At 44.7% G+C, this 21212-nt stretch overlaps 2 protein-coding genes across 2 annotated transcripts in view; one reads left to right on the plus strand and one right to left on the minus strand.

Annotated features, from left to right (window-relative positions):
• The window catches only part of LOC310774280 (putative ATP-dependent RNA helicase DDX4), a gene marked incomplete at both ends in the record, with an annotated part of 249099 nt that overhangs the window by 191817 nt on the left and 36070 nt on the right, over window positions 1-21212 (minus strand). The window lies entirely within an intron of this gene.
• The window catches only part of LOC310774091 (sodium/potassium-transporting ATPase subunit beta-233-like), a 31415-nt gene continuing 23037 nt past the window's right edge, over window positions 12835-21212 (plus strand). The window contains exons 1-2 of the mRNA XM_083634154.1: window positions 12835-13002; window positions 19867-19995. Coding sequence (XP_083490280.1) covers window positions 12912-13002; window positions 19867-19995 — 220 coding nt within the window. The 5' untranslated portion in view covers window positions 12835-12911. The remainder of the gene's footprint in view (window positions 13003-19866; window positions 19996-21212) is intronic.

Genomic DNA, 21212 nt, shown 5'->3' on the forward strand with positions numbered 1-21212 from the left:
AATGACTTCCCCTCCCTCATTTAAAAATCCAAAGCAACCAATCAGGGTTATCTAGAACATAACTAGCCAATCACAGCATACAACACGGGCTTTCAACACATTCTCACTCGTGACAAAGTGATGACAAGGGTTCCTGACTGGTCTGCAGTATATGACAAGTTGGGAGTGAGAAGGTGTTGTTAACTGCTGAATACTGGACAGGGATTGGCTCCAAGATTCGTGACGTCACGAATCTTGCTTTTTGAAAACGGCCTTTTCAGTGAGCTCTGAGAAAACTTTACACTTTCAGCAGACGATTGTGGAAACAGCCTTCTAGTGTCAAACTGCACAGACATCATTCTGCACAGAGAAGCTCAGACATCCAACTGTAGGAACATGAAGAATAATTGATTTTTGATTTTAATAATTCTGTCTCGCCCTGCATGGAGTACTATAGCAGATAGCTACAGGCATGTTTCCCACACTACCATAAAGTAATCAGGTGAAGTATTTTTAAGTCAATGTGTAGAAAAATAAATTCTGTTTATGATTGACACCTGACACTATCTGGTTCGTCCTGTTGTGGTAAACCCCGCCCATCTGGCACTCTAGCAGATTAAAATAAATGCTATGAATGATTTGCAGCTACTGTTTGACCTAGTGTTATGCTAATAGAGCTGTAGCTGAGTAGCATATTGTTAGCCTTGATGTGGCTGCAGGCAGCAGCTGGCGTCATACTACAAGTATTCCACACTGGCACATATTTCATCACAAGCAAATAGCCTAATCGGTCAACGTCTTTAGTGCAGTGGTTCTCAAAGTCGGGTCCAGGGTATGGTGACCATACGTCCCGGATTTCTGGAGACAGTCCCCGTTTTTGGTGACCGGTCCCCGGCTGGTCCTGACCCCGAAAATGTCCCCGTCCCACATTAATGTCTTTCAGAGGCTCCAGTGGGCTCATTTCTAAAGCTATAATGAAGACAGTTATGAAACTAGAAGATCTACTGTACGGCATCCATTCGTCCCCACCATGTACCATGTAGCATGTAGCATGCTACAGATGTTACTCATGTAGTGCAATCTCCAAATGTCAAATGTTTTTTTTATATCAAATCACAGCATGGATTTTCTATGGCGTTCCTCAAGGTCTTGGTGGGATTTTGGAGCAATATCAGTCGGCCTGAACCGTACTTTATTACAGTACCATGGTCGAAACACATGAAACCGGAATTGTCCCCCTTTTTCATTTAATAGATAATAACATATTTTAACGATATATTGACTGCAGAACTGGAAATGTCCAGGATTTTCATTTCAGAAATATGAACACCTTAGTCCAGAGTGAATAAGAAAAGGGGTGAATATATATATATGTTTTACAATAATTCCATCCACAAGTAACACAATAACTTCAACTGTCAACTGCTACATCCTTCCTATCCTGATGTACGGCTGTGAGTCATGGACCCTCACAAGTGCAATGGAAAAGAGAATCAATGCAGCAGAGATGTGTTCCACAGAAGAAGACTAGACATAATGAGGACAAGATAACCAATCAAGAAGTCCTACAAAGAGAGAAAAACAAAACGTTCACTACTTAATAGAATCAGGAAACAGCAATGTCAATTCTTTGGACACATCGGTGAGGAAGAGAGACACTGGTACATTTAGTTACAACTGGAAAGCTGCAGCGAAAAATCAGCAGACGCAGAGAATAAAAATCACACGCAGGTGAAGCGGTAATCTGTAGTAACACAGTAACAGAGTAATATGTAGTAACACAGTAACATAGTAATCTGTAGTAACACAGTAACAGAGTAATCTGTAGTAACACAGTAACAGAGTAATCGGTAGTAACACAGTAACAGAGTAATCTGTAGTAACACAGTAACATAGTAATCTGTAGTAACACAGTAACAGAGTAATCTGTAGTAACACAGTAACAGAGTAATCTGTAGTAACACAGTAACAGAGTAATCTGTAGTAACACAGTAACAGAGTAATATGTAGTAACACAGTAACAGAGTAATCTGTAGTAACACAGTATAACAGAGTAATCTGTAGTAACACAGTAACAGAGTAATCTGTAGTAACACAGTAACAGAGTAATCTGTAGTAACACAGTAACAGAGTAATCTGTAGTAACACAGTAACAGAGTAATATGTAGTAACACAGTAACAGAGTAATCTGTAGTAACACAGTAACAGAGTAATCTGTAGTAACACAGTAACAGAGTAATCTGTAGTAACACAGTAACAGAGTAATCTGTAGTAACACAGTAACAGAGTAATCTGTAGTAACACAGTAACAGAGTAATCTGTAGTAACACAGTAACAGAGTAATCTGTAGTAACACAGTAACAGAGTAATATGTAGTAACACAGTAACAGAGTAATCTGTAGTAACACAGTATAACAGAGTAATCTGTAGTAACACAGTAACAGAGTAATCTGTAGTAACACAGTATAACAGAGTAATCTGTAGTAACACAGTAACAGAGTAATATGTAGTAACACAGTAACAGCAGAATGTTCCTCACAGTAAAGGTCTTTGCACACACAGTCCGATTGTTTTTGTATGCGTTTTTTTTAATCCGTCATCTGAAAACAGACGGGTTCCAGCTCGCACTCAATCTATTGAGTGATGCGGAAAATTCCGAAAATCGAACCTGTTCCAAAAACTTTAATGGCGGACGAAGGTTTCGAAGTCAGTGTGTAAACGTGAGTGACACAACATGAGGTTGTATTTATTTATAAACGTGAGACAATTTGGGAGGAAAAGTACGGACTTGGTGTGCAAAAGCCTTAATTAACCCTGCAAACCGGACTGCCGCACACCTCCCCCGAAACACACTGTGAAACCTGTGTAATGCTGACAAATCACACACTCAGACAGAAAGACACACACACACACACACACACACACACACACACACACACACACACACACACACACACACACACACACACACATGCACACACATACACACACACACACACACACACACACAAGACGTCACACAGCTAACACATCCTGATGACAGCACTTTTTTTGTAAGCCTGTGTGTGTGTGTGTGTATGCCTGTGTGTGTGTGTGTGTGCACGGCTGTGTGTGTGTGTGTCTGCGTGCCTGTGTGTGTATGCCTGTGTGTGCGTGCATGCCTGTGTGTGTGTGTGCGTGCACGTCTGTGTGTGTGTGTGTGTGTGTGTGTGCGTGCACGCCTGTGTGTGTGTGTGTGTGTTTGTGTGTGCGTGCACGCCTGTGTATGTACTGTATGTGTGTGTGTCTGTGTGTGTGTATGCCTGTGTGTGTGCGTGTGTGCATGCCTGTGTTTGTGTGTGTGTGTATGTGTGTGTGTGTGTGTGTGTTTGCGTGTGCGTGTCTCAATATAGAACATTCACCCAAAAAATCCCCTGCTGTGTGATCAGTGGAAGCAGAGCTTCAGCTGGCCCTGTCAACCAGCCATTGCTGAAGTCACCACTAGAGGTGTGTGTGTGTGTGTGTGTGTGTGTGTGTGTGTGTGTGTGTGTGTGTGTGTGTGTGTGTGTAAATGGCCTGCATTTATATAGCGCTTTTATCCAAAGCGCTTTACAGTCTGTAGGTATATTCACCCATTCACACAACGATGGTGGCAGGTTACCACGCAGGGTGCTGGCACACCAATGGGAGCAATTTGGGGTTCAGTATGTTGCCCAAGGACACTTCGACATGCAGACTGGAGGAGCCGGGAATCGAACCACCAACCTCTTTTATCCAAAGCGATTAGTGGACGACCCGCTCTACCTCCTGAGCTACAGCCACCCTCTGTGTGTGTGTGTGTGTGTGTGTGTGTGTGTGTTTAAGGTGAACAGATTTCGGGGACCCTGGTAACTGTTGTAGCTCTACTGTAATAACGGGGGTACGGTGGCGCAGTCGGTAGCGCTGTCGCCTCACAGCTAGAAGGTCCTGAGTTCGATTCTCGCCTGGGACGCTGTGGGTGCTGGGGTTGTGACCCCCCCCATATCTTCAGTGCCTACTGCCCAGGTGGGCTATCTCGTCGAAAGGGCCTTTCTGTGTGGAGTTTGCATGTTCTCCCCGTGCTCCCCAGGGGGGTTCCTCCGTACATAACCCCCCCCCCCCACCTAAAACATGCAGAAAATCGTCAGCGTCATCCGACCAGTGACGACAGCATCCGAAGTTGGTCCCCGGGCGCTGGAAAGGAAAAGCGACCACTGCTCCTGGCCTGCCCCCCGGAGGAAAGGACAAGCCTGGATGGGTTAAATGCAGAGGACAAATTTCACCGGCCACCGTCAGCATTAGTGTGTGTTCGTGGCCGCATGCATGTGTTGTAGTGTGTTCGTGTGACAATAAAAGACGGGCTTGTCCGTCTACTAACTGTGTTTTTAACTATGGTGCAGGCCGAACTCCAAATACCACATTAAGACAACAAGATCTTGAAGAACAGCTAAATCATGCTGTGATTTAGCATTAAACACTTTTGACAGTTGGATATTACTGTAAGAATATATTTTTTGGGGCGATTGGGTTTGCGAGCAGCGAGCACTGTTTTGGACTGTTATTGTCAATAGACCTAGGAAAGCCATACATCCCCCGAAAGCCCGAGGTCTCTAGTTTGTGGTTGTAAAGTTTCGTGATATGATATAAGCATCTGCACTCCAGCTGGAGCATCTGAAAGACAGTAATGTCGGCCACGGACATTTTCGGGGACAGCTCCAGCCCGGGACGGGTCACAAAAAATGGGGGAAGGGGGGGGGGGTGTCCCTGAAATTCGGGGGGGGGGGGGGACGTCTGGTCACCTTAGTGTGTGTGTGTGTGTGTGTGTGAGAGAGAGAGAGAGAGAGAAAGATCTGTATCAGTGTCTCTCACTCCTAGCTCTATTCAAACTAGAGATGCATACAAAAAAGCGATCCTGCAACCTGCTCTCATTCTCATTCCAAATAATCATGGCCACATGCTAAAAGAAAACAAGACCTTCTGTCCGTCCGAGCAACCAACAAATACCGAGAATTCAACTAACACTCATTTACTGTAGCTGGATTCTGTGTGAGAGGTATACTTCACTTGCTAACGTTAGCCACTTTCAGACATGAACTCTGGTTGAATCAGGACATTCGCTGGAGTTGTCCTTTCACGCATGTACCATACAACAGGTCGTTTTCCATGTCACTTGTTTTCATACATGAGGAAATCCCCCGTGTGGTTTAGCCGAGGGGTTGCGCATGACTAGAGAGTGCAGGGGGGCGGGGCATGACGTAGTAGAACGTGTGCTGCGGACATCACAGTGTTTATGTGAGACAGACTTTGAATTGTGTTTTTCAATGACTAGATCAGAGATCGTTTTTCAGAAGAGCAATTCTCATGAATTTTTTTTTACACATTCTGGCGATCGGGTTAGGAAAACCTGGGCTCCAAAATCGCTGATTTGGTTCACCGTTACGTCACGGTGATTAAGCAGGGCTGTCCGTTTGTGATGCATTTTGTAAATTGTATATTATCAGCTTTATTTCATGCATTCAAATGTAGCGCGGGCCCCTTCCTGGCTAATAGAGCTGGGAGCAACGCAAGGCATTGTGCGTAATCATAATCCGCTCTGGTACTGTGGCTAATGCTAGCTGTTAGCTGTGGGCTAACGTTAGTTACATGGCAGTAAAACGCCAGTGAATGACCAGTTTGATATAACTTTCAACCATTTGTTGTCTTTGGCTAGTTGTTGATATTTAAAATGATATCGTGCAACCTCCTGTCCCCTGGATCCCATCCCCTCTTCTCTTCTTCAAACCATTTCCCCTGATCTATCCCCCTTCCTCACTTCATTTATCAATTCCTCACTGTCCTCCGGCACCGTCCCTCCTCCTCTTAAAACTGCCATAGTCAAACCTCTCCTCAAAAAACCCTCCCTTGACCACTCCTCCGTCCAAAACTACCGTCCAGTATCTCTCCTTTCATTTATTTCCAAAACCCTTGAACGTACAGTCTCTGAACAACTCTCCCTCCATCTCTCTCAAAATAACCTCCTGGATCCCCTTCAATCTGGCTTTAAACCAGCCCACTCCACTGAGACCGCCCTCCTCTCCGTCACACATGCCCTTCACTCTGCTCAAGCTGCTTCCCTCTCCTCTGTTCTTGTCCTCCTTGATCTATCTGCTGCCTTTGATACTGTAAACCACCAAATCCTTCTCTCCACTCTCTCTGATCTGGGTATTTCTGGTGCTGCACTCTCCTGGTTCACCTCTTATCTCTCCAATCGCACATTTCAAGTTCTTTGGCGGGGTTCCCTTTCTAAATCTTGCACTATGAACACGGGTGTCCCCCAGGGTTCAGTCCTCGGTCCCCTTCTTTTTCTGCTCTATATTAGGTCCCTGGGTCACGTAATCTCTTCTCACGGGTTCTCTTATCACTGCTACGCTGACGACACTCAGCTTTTTCTCTCTTTTCCCCCTTCCGACACACAGATTGAAACACGTCTTGCCGCTTGCCTCAAAGACATCCTTTCCTGGATGACAGACCATCATCTCAAACTGAACCTCAGCAAAACTGAATTACTTTTCATCCCCGGAAAAAACTGCCCCCTCACTGACCTCTCCATCACCATCGACAATACCACAGTTCTTCCCTCTCAATTCGTTAAAAACCTTGGTGTACTTATCGACAACCAGCTATCTAACTCACCCTCAATTACAGCCATCGCCCGCTCCTGTAGATTCTCTTTATACAACATCAGAAAAATCCGTAAGTTCCTCACCACCGAGGCAACACAACTCTTGGTCCAGGCTCTTGTCCTCCCCCGCCTGGACTATTGTAATGTCCTCCTGGCGGGGTTACCTGCCTCTGCCATCCAGCCCCTCCAACTCATCCAAAACTCTGCTGCCCGTCTGATCTTCAACCTCCCTAAATTCTCCCATGTCACCCCTCTTTTCCGTCAACTTCATTGGCTCCCTGTCCTTGCACGCATCAAATTCAAGACCTTGGTTTTGGCCTTCAGGGCAGTCCACCGATCAGCCCCCCTTTATTTACAATCCCTCGTCACCTTCCAAACACCTCACCGCTCCCTCCGCTCCTTCACCTCCACCGCTCGCCTCGCCCCTCCATCACTTCTTACGCCTGGTAGTCGTCTGTCCCGTTCCCGCCTGTTCTCCGCTCTGGCTCCACAATGGTGGAATGAGCTTCCCCCTTCGGTAGTGCTGGCCGAAACACTTCCTATTTTCCGCCGGAGGCTAAAAACCCACCTCTTTGGACTACACCTGGGTCCTCCTTAAGGGTTAATGCTACTGTTACATTTCACATTTCACTGCTTCATTTGTTGTTTTTAACTTATCTTAATGTTTACATTTGACTCTTACATATGTTTCTCTTTTTAATTTGTTCTTATCTGATATGTTTATAAATTGTAATTGTGTAACCTGTAAGTCGCTTTGGATAAAAGCGTCTGCTAAATGAAATAAAGTAAAAGTAAAATATTGGGGGCAGCTGTAGGGGGGGGGGGGGTAGAGCGGGTCGTCACTAATCGCTTTGGATGAAAGAGGTCGGTGGTTCGATTCCCGGCTCCTCCAGTCTGCATGTCGAAGTGTCCTTGAGCAAGATACTGAACCCCAAATTGCTCCTGATGGTGTGCCAGCACCCTGCGTGGTAACCTGCCACCATTTGTGTGTGAATGGGTGAATGTACCTACTGATTGTAAAGCGCTTTGGATAAAAGCGCTATATAAATGCAGGCCATTTACCATTTACCATTGTAGCTCTAATATAACGTTTTTCTCGATGCGGGCAAACTGTCATGGCGCTGTTTCCGGTAAATATTTCCGCCATTTCCGGTCTGACAAAGAGACAGAGTATAGTGAGACAAGAGGAGACGTTCTTCTGCTTCTTTCACAACAGCGCGCCTGCAGTCAATTCGCATTGGAACAAACTAGCGGTTGGAATCTGCTGCCTTTTTCAGTGCCTGTCTGAAAATGGATTTGGCAAATAAAAATGTATGATTTCCTCAACGATAATGATAATGATCTGCACAGTGAGTAGGACACTACAGCAAGTGATAAGGCTCAAAAATGATGTGCATTTCAAAGGTACTACTTTGTAGTTTGTGTGGTCCCGGGGCTCTGTTCATCCCTGTACACTACAAGCTACAGTAATAGAAAATGACTGAAAGGCCTTATGGCACTATAGCTGCAGGGATCCCACTTTATAAAGGCTGTGAAAGGGCTGTGGAAGGGGGTCTGTGTGCATTGGCAGTGTGGCGTATCGAGAGCTCAGCCTCCCTGTGGTGAGAATTAAGCAGTCACAGGAAAGCTAAAGGGTCTGTTGCACTCAACAGCATACAGGACCCACCCAGCTCAACCATGCCAGCTCCAGCTATAAAGCAAAAGCACTATACAACACTACAATAGGCCCTTTTCACAGCAATCATTTTGAGGTGGCAAAGCAGGAAGTAAATCAGGTGTAAACAATAACATCATGACGTCCTGTGTGTCTGTCTGACTGAAGACACGCCCACATGATGTCCTGTGTGTCCGTCTGTCTGAAGACACGCCCACATGGCGTCCCAACATCAGAGTTTCCCTACTGAATTTACCCCGAAACCATTTCTGTCATGTTTCTACTGTTTTCTACCATGTTAAGGACAAAATGTTGGGTCTTCTTTGTTTTTACCGGTGGCTGGAAGCGGTCTGCTAGAGAGGACTTTGTTGAGACCACCGATGCACCAGCCAGCCAGTTGTGGAGGATGGGACATATTTACAATCTTTGCACGTGAAGTTGAAAACGCGCCGCTCGTCCGCAACAGATGACAGAAGTGATGATATGCTGTGCATCAACAAAACCAAACAAAACGCACAGGAGCTGGCTTGTTGGCGCGTCAAAGCCAGCTCGAAAAGCACGCGCCGTCAAACGTGGTTTGACTGCCAGTTCGTGTTGAAAAATGCTGCAAAACCTCCGATAGTACATTATAGTGCGATTAAGGTGTTTATGTCTACATGTAACACACTACAACGCACTTCAATAATACGACTAAGATCGGAATACTCCACATCTTAATTAGACTATTATTGCCATGACCTTATTCCGGTTAAGGTCATAAATGCTGTTTACACGGCAGTGTCGTATTCAGAGTATCGTCTTAGTCGGGTTATAAGGTCAAATTATTGCCGTCCATGTAAAGGTGCTCATTGTGTCACTGAAAGGGAATGACATGAATACAGTTTGTGTCATAATGTCTGTTTTACATGAATACAGTTTGTGTCATAATGTCTGTTTTACATGAATACAGTTTGTGTCATAATGTCTGTTTTACATGAATACAGTTTGTGTCATAATGTCTGTTTTACATGAATACAGTTTGTGTCATAATGTCTGTTTTACATGAATACAGTTTGTGTCATAATGTCTGTTTTACATGAATACAGTTTGTGTCATAATGTCTGTTTTACATGAATACAGTTTGTGTCATAATGTCTGTTTTACATGAATACAGTTTGTGTCATAATGTCTGTTTTACATGAATACAGTTTGGGTCATAATGTCTGTTTTACATGAATACAGTTTGTGTCATAATGTCTGTTTTACATGAATACAGTTTGTGTCATAATGTCTGTTTTACATGAATACAGTTTGTGTCATAATGTCTGTTTTACATGAATACAGTTTGTGTCATAATGTCTGTTTTACATGAATACAGTTTGTGTCATAATGTCTGTTTTACATGAATACAGTTTGGGTCATAATGTCTGTTTTACATGAATACAGTTTGGGTCATAATGTCTGTTTTACATGAATACAGTTTGGGTCATAATGTCTGTTTTACATGAATACAGTTTGTGTCATAATGTCTGTTTTACATGAATACAGTTTGTGTCATAATGTCTGTTTTACAGGAAACATCGTCAAACTGAATTGCAGGTTGCAGCGCTGCAATCTGCCGTTGCTGCCGTCGCCATGGCAACCATGGGATGACTTAGCCTTAGCCGCCATGTTGAATTACCACTCACTCATCTAGCTTGACGTGAACATTATTTACAACAGTGCTCATATTTTGGGAAATCTTACGTTTGACTCTCCCTCTCTCTTTCACATTTGGAAGAAATGTACAATCGGCAGAATGAAATGTCATCAGCACTGTATTTTTCTGCAAACCTACAAGCACAATGTAAATGTGAAACAAAATGGTGGTTAGTTTGAGAACCCTGCTGCCATTTATTTCAACAATAAACGCAAATAAAACGCATTTATCCTGGTTGCTGCTCCACCCTCTGCCGATCTGGGGAGAGCCGAGACTTTCCTCCGAGACATGGGCAGCAGTGGCCAGCCGCTTCTTTTCACCCGACAGGGGAAGCTTCACCGGTAGGACACGTGGGAGGATCAAGCTATGCATGTTTTTGGTGAGGGGTTGAAGGAAACCCCCCAGGGGGGCACAGGGAAAACATGCAAACTCCACACAGAAAGGCCCTTTTGACGACCCCTGCCCGGGCAGTGGGCACTCGAGGACGTGCGGACGGGCACGCACTCCTTCGGCGCTCACAGCGTCCCAGGTGGGAATCGAACCCAGGACCTTCTAGCTGTGAGGCGACAGCGCTTACCACTGCGCACCGTGCACTCCCCCCCCCCCCCCCCCCCAAAGAAAACAACTTTAACAACTTTGGTTACTAGCTCTACTGTTATGTGAATAAGTTAAGTTAAGTTATCCTTTATTTATCCCCTTGGGGGGAAATTCATCCTCTCCATTTGACCCATCCTCTACTAGGAACCTTCCTAGAACTAGGAGCAGTGGGCAGCCGCAGTGCAGCGCCCGGGGACCAACTCCAGTTCTTTTTACCAGTGCCTTGGTCAGGAGCACCGACAGGAGTATTAACCCTAACATACATGTCTTTCTTTGATGGTGGGCGGAAACCGGAGCACCCGGAGGAAACCCACACGGACACGGGGAGAACATGCAAACTCCACACAGAAAGGACCTGGGACAGACCGGGGTTCGAACCCGGGACCTTCCTTGCTGTGAGGCAACAGAGTTAACCACTGAGCCACCATGCCGTCCAAATATTAGGAGTTGGTGGTGATGAGGGCGCCTCCAGTTGTGCTGTCTGCCTCTCCTGATTACCTCACACTCCATACGTGTGTCTGCCTCTCCTGATTACCTCACACTTCATACGTGCCGTTGTTTTGCAGGCAGCGACCCAGCTCTATGGAAAACATCTATTCAAAGTTTTTAGATTATCCACAAAGCTGTAGGCTACACCATAAAATAGATTACCAGGTGCCACTCTTCAACTGGGCCATACATATAATCCACGGAGCAGTTACTGTAAGTGAATAACATGTCAATTCTAGAAGTGAGTTGCCTGTTATGGCTGCAGGATTCTTCTGTTAAATCATAACAGCGGCGGGCGGTCTAAAGCTTCAAAATGCCGTGCTGATTGACCTCTTAGTGCATGCTGACATGTAGAGTGCATCCTAGCCCAGGGGTTCCCCAACTTCTCCATGCCAAGGCCCCACAAATAGCATTAGCCTTCGGCCGCAGCCCCCCCCCCCCCCTATTGCAAGAAGAAAGAAACCCATTGACAATAGTATTGAAAATGTCAAAAATCACACATCCATATAACCTCAGAATATTCCTTTTATCATGTCTTCATATTGAATATTTCTGTTTTCTGTTATAAACATTGTTCCAGACTATTACCCACACCAGGGGGAAATTACAATGAATGTGATGACGTTTTGACTGGCAGGCAGGTGGGCATGGCAAATATGATTTCTATGAGGAAGGAAAGGATTCAATTTGTTAATACTACACTAAATATCTTCTTAGTTAAAATTGGCTAAGTGAGTGGTGGTGTGTGTCATCAGTGATGATGTCATCAGTGATTTCACTTGAGCAATTGTGATGCCATCAGATTGTGATGTCATCATGGATGATGTCACAGTGGGATTTATGTCATCACGGATGATGTCACAGTGGGACAATCACAGTGGGACAGACAGAGCCCGAGCTTGGGACAGATAGAGCATGAGCTCCCATTTATGTTGGGGATATATAGTGCGTTCCTTTATCGCAAAATAACTGGGATGTGGAGGCTAAATGACATCACATCCGTTTTGTTAGCGTTCCATTAGCAGAAAACTTGAGCTGGGAAGTTTACTGTTCATTGGTCAGATCCAGTCACTAGCCAGGCTAGCCATGGTTAGCAATAACAGTTGATAACAAGGCATTTCGCGGCATTTTGCGCATACAAACACTGCAGCCGCATGCACACAGATAGATGTTAGGCAGTGCTGTGTGTACAGCTGATTTAATGAGACACAAACAAAACAGAAGTGCTAAACAATATTACTACGATTATAACTACTGTTGTTGCGCGGCGCAGCCATTTGGATTTTTTAGGTTGGGGCTGCTGAGGCTCCTACGAGTTTGGAATGGGAAATACCAGCTCTGATGACGTCACCGCCCAGCTCATGACCTTTGAAGTCGTAAGATTACCAGTCCCCAGTTATAAAGGAATGCATGAATATACTGATGATGATGTGGTGGAAAAGTAGTGCCTCTGCAAATGGAGCCCGCAGTGAAAATATGGTGTGCTCATCTGAGACTATGATTGAGTGAAACAAATGAGTAGTCGAATTATGATGCTAATCTGCAATGTACAGCCTGGAACGAAGAGACATCATCATAATGTTGATAGTGTAAATGCCTCTATGGGCAGTCTGTCCGTATCGTGACGTCACCGCATCGCACAGCTTTCCCCTCGCTGATTAGCCGGCGTCGCCCCGCCCTCCTGCTAGGTAACGTATAGGCGGTGGGGGGCGGGCCGCGCAGAGCAGTGAAGCGCTTATATTGGAGCGCGCCCCGGCGCAGCGCCGGCTTTGGATCAGGAGGCTGCAGATTGCTGCAGACGCACAGGCACACAGACGCGCACACGCTGCGGTGAGGGAACTAAACAGACAGGCATCATGCCCGCGAATAAAGACGATGGCGGCTGGAAGAAGTTCTTCTGGGACTCGGACAAAGGGGAGGTGATGGGCCGAACCGGCGGCAGCTGGTGTGAGTAGCGCTCCTCCATCCACCTGTTTGATCTGACTCTGCTGCATTCCCACACACCGTCCGCACGACTCCTCCTGCACACGCGCTGAAGCAGCTTCACCGAACTTGTTACAGTGTTGCCAGATCTCCTGAGAGAAAACACGCAACCGGGGCTGCGGGTCTCTGATCAGCTGTTAGTGTTGGTTAAGTGTGTAATTGTTAAGTGACGTTATATTGACTCAAAATGCATCATAGTCCAAGGTGAGTCAAGGTGATATAGGGCCTGCTTGGAAATGGAGAGAGGACTATATATCTATCCGTGTTGGACAGATACAATGTTGCTGTGCATTTTCAGCTCTCTCCTGTCTCCTTGTTTCTCTCACGAGATCTGGCAACACCGCTTGCATATCTGTTTTTTTTTTTTTTTTACCTGTTCTCTCGATCGTCGCCTTTCCAAGCGAGGTCAGGCATGAATTTAAAGATGCGATTAAAAGCTGTGTGGAGGAGGTCACAGCCAAGGTCATCATCATCATCATCATCATCATCACTGATGTGCGTCTTTGCGAGTTTTAATCCCCCCCCAATTTCCAGGCTCTGATTGTGAATTCACAGCGCATAGACGCTGCGGTGCGAGGACACTGGTCAGGTGTTGTAGTAGTAGACCGGTCTGCGGTCACACAGTAGAGTGCGGACAGTGTAGGTACTGTACATTTGTCTTTTAGTCTGTTGGGGGGGGGGGGACACACCAGGTCTGTCTTTTCCCATTGTGAACGAGGCAGACAAAGGGTTAAAAATGCATCATATAGTCCCAAGGTGAGTCAAGGTGATAGATAGGGGCCTGCTTGGAAATGGAGAGAGAGAGAGAGAGAGAGAGAGAGAGAGAGAGAGATGGCTGTGTGCGTCCGTGTTGGGTTTCCCTGCTCAGATGTCACTGTGGGCTAATGAACAATAGAATTGATTAACTTCCTCTGGTTTCCACTGCTCCTCCTGCCTGTCCTTATACCTGCCTTCAATGTCACACACACACACACACACACACACACACACACACACACACTGTCACATGCCAGCTCAGTAGTCAGTACAGGCAGTGCTCACATCGGATCAGCCAGCGGAACACGACGATTGGGACGTCAGGTTCACACTGGCTGCTCAGAGTGGAGTGTCGGTGCTTGTGTGTGTGTGTGTGTGTGTGTGTGTGTGTGTGTGTGTGTGTGTGTGTGTGTGTGTGTGTGTGTGTGTGTGTGTGTGTGTGTGTGTGTGTGTGTGTGTGTGTGTGTGTGTGTGTGTGTGTGAGGTGCTGCTGCTGCTGCCTGGGATCATGTTTGTCCTTCTGAGGTCATCTGAAAACTGCTGATGCGTTTGGAAAAGTGCCATGCGCACAATGCTGTGCTGAAGGTTGTGATGGGGAGGAGGAGGAGGAAGGAGGAGGACGACGACGGCCAGGCCGGACCGGCTCTGAGCTACCAGTGCCCCAGTTTTCTATTAAACTGACAACAGACAACGTTAAACACATCACATGTCTGGAAGTGTTGTTTTGCAATTCTACTATTGCTGAGCTCAGCTGTGTTTTTATAGATATCCAGTAGGCTAATAGGCTGAATAAGTTGGAGCTGATGTTGTCATGGATTTTGAAAGCATTGGGAGTTTGTGAATTTTAGAGTGGTGGGGGGGAGGTCAAAACCTTGATTTTTTTTTTTTACATTTTAGACATGGGCCATTGAAAGTGCTTGAATGTTTTGTGCAAGAATAGAAATGTGAAGTTCTTTTGACATATTTTTTATAACTTGACGTGTGACAGCGGCACCGTTGAGAAGTATTCACACTCTTCTCTTCATATAGTTGTCTGAGAAAGCGGCTAGTTCTCATGATAAACATTCTCAGTGTGTTGTAACGGTAATCAACCTTGATCCGTGTCTCAAACATGCTGTGTAGGGCTGCTTGATTCTGAGGGAACTGGGCCTCGGGAAGTCCTTGGAAAGTCCTTGACTTGGATGTTTAAAGAAGGTGTGGGAACCCCGCGTCGTGCACGTGATGTGACCCTTTGACATTGCCTCATGCAGCAAAAAGGCCTAGCCTACCTGTTAGCCTACGTCACGCTAGCTCTAAAGGGCAACTTAAGGTCTGCTTTACTTGCTGCTCTGGAATATGAATGCAGATGATGGAGTGGTGATAGTCCATACTGTCTTCAGTCTAGATGGAGTGATTTTGAACAAAGAGCCTACAGATATTCGAAATAATTGCGGGACTATCTACTTTTGGTCCTCGCCGTCGCATCCCCGTGCAAACTGGAAAGATGGCTGCCACTGTGGGGATTATTTGAATATGAATGGTGTCTTTGTATAGTTCCCTCCCTCCATAGGGGACGACACAGAGCCCACTGTTGGGAGTGAGTGTTGTTAGTAAATGATCCCTGGAGCAGGAGGGGCTAGTTGATTGGCTGCTTCATGTCGAGGAGACTTGAGAAGGAGTGGAGTCAGCATGGATTACTTGCTGGATATGGCCGGGGTGCCTTAAGTTGCCTGCTCGTGTTCAGGTAACCGGATATCGGCTCTTTTGAGGAGCACCGTCGTTAAAGTCGCACCTCCATTAAAGTACCCGTTTTTTGTATTCTATTCGGCGCTGATATCGTAGTGGGAACGCTTGAGCAACGGCATATCTTTATAGTTGTTGCTCTAGGTGTCAATGGGCCTTACATGTGACAATATTGTAATAATAAAATAGGCTATAATTTAGAACAATGGTATTTTTTTGTTTTCACATTAATAAACACATTTGGCCATTATAATGTTGTTAAACTCATTCAATAATTGTCATTTTTTCCGACATCACTGTTTACATGGAAAGAGTATATTTTCCACTTTGGTGTGTGTTCCATCGCAAGCGTATAGTCTTACATTTTATTTCAAGTGGTATTAAAAAGGTCTTAAATTTAAAGCGGTTGCGAGGAATTTTTAACTGGTTATGAAAATGTAACGGAACACGCCAACATTTTGGGAGATTCGCCTATTTGCCATATGGAGCGCGCTACGCTCGCCCGCTCCTCTCTCCTCTCTCCCTCTCCCTCAGTCTCTCAGTCGGCGGATTTCCCAAAATGCTGGCGTGTTCCTTTAATACTGATACCTCATGTCTTACCTACATCAGCAAATGAGGCCATCGGTGAGGAGATCGGCCATTTCGAGATAGTTTTTTCTAAATTCCTGTGCGCTGGTCGGGCGCACGTCCTTCCTGTTTTACGTCGGTGTGAAAGGGGTTGTCATTTTTGTTCCGGCCAGTGAATAATCCAGTGAGGTCAACCTTATGCAGTAAATCAAACAGCGGGGGGGAGGCTCTCTGACTCAGAGAAGCCCCCCCCCCGCGGCGGAGAGAGTGGGAGGAGCCTCGGTGTTCAGGAAATGCAGTTTTTGATTCCGAGAGAACATGACCGCTTTTGCCTACAGGGGCCGCTAGAATCAACACAAAAATAGCCCTTTTTTTGTGTTGAGGCTTTTGGGCGATGTCACAAGGCAAGCGCTCACTTTTGGCACATTACCACCCCACGTTTTTGCCTGAATGCTTAGGGAACTTCGCAGTGAGACACATGCGTTGTGGAGTAGTGGAGAAAAGTGTCGGGCAGTGTAATGGAGACCTGTGCGCGCGTTTTGGGCATTGCCAATTCCTGCCTCAACAAAGATCCCTCATGTCTAGAAGGGTCAAACCGGCAAATAACCTGCCCGGACTCACCGGCAATGGTCCAGACTTCATGTTTAGAAGTGGCTAGTGAAAATACCTCATAGCTGCTTTAACACCTGCTTAGACACCCAAAACACTCTCGGCGATTTTCAACCAGCTTTGTATCATTATAAAATCTGTAGTATATCTGCAAACCGTTTTGCAGACATTCATTTAGCTTGACAGTTATTCCGAGTTGATTTGAGTGAAGTTGTGGACCAGTGATGTCATCCATGCACAAATGACACCACTGGTCCACAACTTCACTCAAATCTACTCTGAATAACTGCCAAACTAAATGAATGTCTGCAAAACGGTTTACAGTTTTCGTATGTACTACTGATTTTATAATGATGGAAAGCTGGTTGAAAATGGCCAGAGTCTTACTTTAAGACTGGTAGACTTGTAGCTTAAACAAAGCTGGTTGAAAATGGCCAGAGTGTTACTTTAAGACTGGTATAGCTAGACTTGTACCTTAAACAAAGCTGGTTGAAAATGGCCAGAGTGTTACTTTAAGACGTAGCTAGACTTGTAACTTAAACAAAGCTGGTTGAAAATGGCCAGAGTGTTACTTTAAGACGTAGCTAGACTTGTAACTTAAACAAAGCTGGTTGAAAATGGCCAGACTGTTACTTTAAGACTGGTAGCTACTGTAGACTTGTAACTTAAACAAAGCTGGTTGAAAATGGCCAGAGTGTTACTTTAAGACTGGTATAGCTAGACTTGTAACTTAAACAAAGCTGGTTGAAAATGGCCAGACTGTTACTTTAAGACTGATAGCTAGACTTGTAACTTAAACAAAGCTGGTTGAAAATGGCCAGAGTGTTACTTTAAGACTGGTAGCTAGACTAGACTCATTAGTTAATGAGGAACGTTAAGCCCCTTCTTCCACAGATGTAGAGGAGTGCGCTAGATTTCAGTAACAAAGAGCTTTTTGCTTATTGCAGCTTTTCTGCAGGTGGATCCAGGGACTTGCTACAGTATTGAGTTGCAGTGGGGCTGGTGCATGTTGTGTTTGCCAAATAGAGCTCAACAGTCAAGTGACATTTATTGCCCCAGAAGTAAGTTCCCCCCCATTCATTTTCTCCATAGACATTTAAAAAAAATCCTTATATAAGGAGTTTTAAGGCTAGAACCAAGTCAACCCGTGACCTATTGAATTGTGAATGGCCATGAACCATTTGGTTTGGCACAAAAACAAAAAATAACAATGGGGGCGGGGAAAGCAAATTGTAGATTTTTTTTCCCCCTGCTTTTTTTGTTTGTTGGTTTTGCGCCAAAGCGAATGTTTTATGGTCACTCACGATTCAGTAGATCACAGGTTGGCTTGGTTCCAGCCTTAAAAGTCGTTATATAAGGATTTTTCTAAATGTCTATGGAGAAAATGAATGGGGAACTCTCTTCTAGGGGCAGGAAACGTCGCGAAAAGTCACGTGACTGTTGAGCTCTATAGAGGTAGACCGATTAATGGACCTTTTTCACAGCAGCCATTTTGTGCCTGAAAGGCAGGAAGTGACACAGATGGACCAAAACATGAATTAGGGTTTCCAACTTCCAGTCCACTTAGGTGTTCACTGCTGGGGCCCTAATGAATGAGTTGGTTGCACCTGTGTTTACCCTGCCTTTTTAGACACAATATGGCGGCTGTGAAAAAGTCCCATCGGGCTGATGAATGGCATTTTGCAGCCATTTTGAGATGATGCCTGGATGATTAAAAAATGTCTGCTCTTAACTGCCACTGGGACTAAAAACAAAGACATGTTGCTACTGTGCACACTACACTAACATCATCATCATCATCATCATCTTATTCAACCGCTTATCCGGGGTTGGGTCGCGGAGGTAGCAGTTCCAGCAGGGAACCCCAAACTTCTTTCTACGTTTTTTCATTACCCGTGGACATTTATTTAGTTGATTCTTTTTTTTTATAAGTGCACTGCAGACAGAAAGCAGATCTACTTTACAAACAGCTCTACAAACCGAGACAATGCAGACAATCACCGTGTTAAATAAATGTTCATTTAAGTCCAGCAATTTTGTGTTTCATTATTACCATAATTATTAAATTGTTGTATTTTATCAGATGCAAAAAAAAAAAAAAGTAGGCTATTTAAAACATTTGCATTATATATCGGCCATCGGCTGCTCTGCTCTCTGAATATTGGCCATTGAAAGCATGCCTCTCCGCAGTTGTGTAATACAGGTGTTTTTTTTTATCAGCGGTCCTGGTGTTGCTCCACAGGACTGCCAGGCTTTGCCATTTGCAGTGTGAATATGTCATTTGTCCCCTTGTGATAGTGTCTCACCAGCATAACAATGGCCAGATAAGATCCATACAGTATAGACAGTGTAGAAATCTAGGTGTGTGTCGCCATCCGTACCTTTCCCCCGCCGCAACACTTTATATGGACAGTCCACCCTCAGTCTAGTTTGTAACATTTCAACAGCTTAGTAGGTGACGTTCAACAAGAAAACTGTTGAACAGATGTTTAACAGATTATCTCTATAGAGTCTAGAGTCCTCGTTTGTGAAGATGATCCTGCTGAACACACATTTCCACTCCCAAACTTGTGTTAACCACAGACCTTATTTCATGCATTTAACTGAAATCCCCCTACTAAAACCCCATAGCCTTTTCCCCTTAAGAACCAACATGGCGGCGATTTGCTACATTCCGACTCATTCCTGTGGTCCTCTAGACTAGAGTGTAATCACTCCCAACAGGAAGTTAGCTCGGGACAATTTAGAATGTTTTATGTTAAGTTGAAACAGTCTATAATCAATGAATCCAATTTTAGAGTAATTGTTAAGAAAAAATACTAAAACTCTCTTTCGAGTATTTGTAACATTTCAACAGCTTAGTAGTTGGCGTTCAACAAGTCAACTGTTTAACAGATGTTGAACAGATTGTCTATAGAGTCTATGTGACAATTCATGAACAACACACCTGCTCCAGGTGATGAGAATCCGGTGTGCGGAATGGGAATCTCAACTAATAAGCTGTTAAAAACAGTTGAAACGGTTGAATTGGTGAATGTCCACAGCTGTTGAAATGTTGTACAAATACTCTGTAGACTCTCTGTAGGCGGACTATCCAAATACACTGTTGCCTCCCCCGCTCACTGTACAATGCTAGTATTGACACCATCCCTCCGTCCTGTTTGTCCTCCACAGTAAGAATCTTTATCTTCTACGTGATTTTCTATGGCTGCCTGGCCGGCATCTTCATCGGCACCATCCAAGCCCTGCTGCTCACCCTCAGCAACTACAAGCCCACCTGGCAAGACCGCGTCTCACCCCCAGGTAAGAAGAGACGTCCCCCAGCTGTCTAGTCTGTCTGTCTGTCTGTCTGGAGCGTGTCTCACCCCCAGGTAAGAAGAGACAGTCCCCTCCTGTCTGTCTGTCGGTCGGTCGGTCTGGACCATGTCTCAATTTCAGGCAATGCTTTTGTTTAGGTCCGCAACTAACGATTATTTTTCATTCTCGATGAATCTCTCGATTCTTTTCTGGACTAATCGATTAGCTGTTTGGACTATGAAGTGGTGAAAAATGTTGATCACTTTTAGGGCTGCCACAAACGATTATTTTGATAGTCGACTAGTCACCGATTATTTTAACGATTTACTAATCGGATCATATCGCACAATTACTCAATCGCTCTGATTTAGCTATCATCAGCTTCTAAATTTAGATTCAAGTTGTTTCTAAGCATGTGCCAAATAAAAATAAAGATAATTAATGATGATAATTCACTCAAAAATAATATTTTCATGAACTTTAAAGTTTAGAGCATGTAGCGGCATATTTACTTCTGGCATCAATGTACTTGCATGTAATAAATGTAATATAGTGCAAATTGCAAAACTGCAAAATAGTACACATTGAAATTGAAAACATATAGTGCAATGAAATATGTACTATCCTTTGAATGAATAATGCTAAATAAAATTAGGGCACTACTACGTGGAATGGAAATGGAACCAAAAACTATTCAATATGTATGCAACCAAAATATCAACAAAAATAAATAGTTTCAGTCTTCTCAGGCATCAAACACATTTTTAAATGTCGTAAGTAGAGTGCAAACTGCGGAGTAAAATGAGGTTTCCAGTATTCCCGTCAGCAACCCATGAGCTTAACGTTGCTATGATGACAACGTTACAGCAGGCTTTTAACGTTAATATCATTAGCCAATAGCTAACATTATCAGCTCAAACTTAACGTTGGCAGTGAGCTAACAAGCTAATTAGCCTTCATCTGCATTTGCCACAACGTGCTTCCTTTTGAGATGCTCGCGCATCATACTCGTGCTGCCATGATAAGCGAGTTCAGCTTATTTAGCAGATTTTGCACTTCACATTATTGTGGGTGAAATGCTCCCACACTTTAGACGTATGAGGACGGCTAGACATTTTTTCTGTGGAGAAGCACTGGGAGCTGCTTGTTTTTCCGGTCACGGTGATGTCACGTTTTCCCCGGATGATCGGTACTGCGCATTTGCATCAAAGACAGGATGCCAA

The sequence above is a fragment of the Poromitra crassiceps genome (genome assembly GCF_964638095.1).
Source record: "Poromitra crassiceps genome assembly, chromosome: 3".
NCBI classification, from domain to species: domain Eukaryota; kingdom Metazoa; phylum Chordata; class Actinopteri; order Beryciformes; family Melamphaidae; genus Poromitra; species Poromitra crassiceps.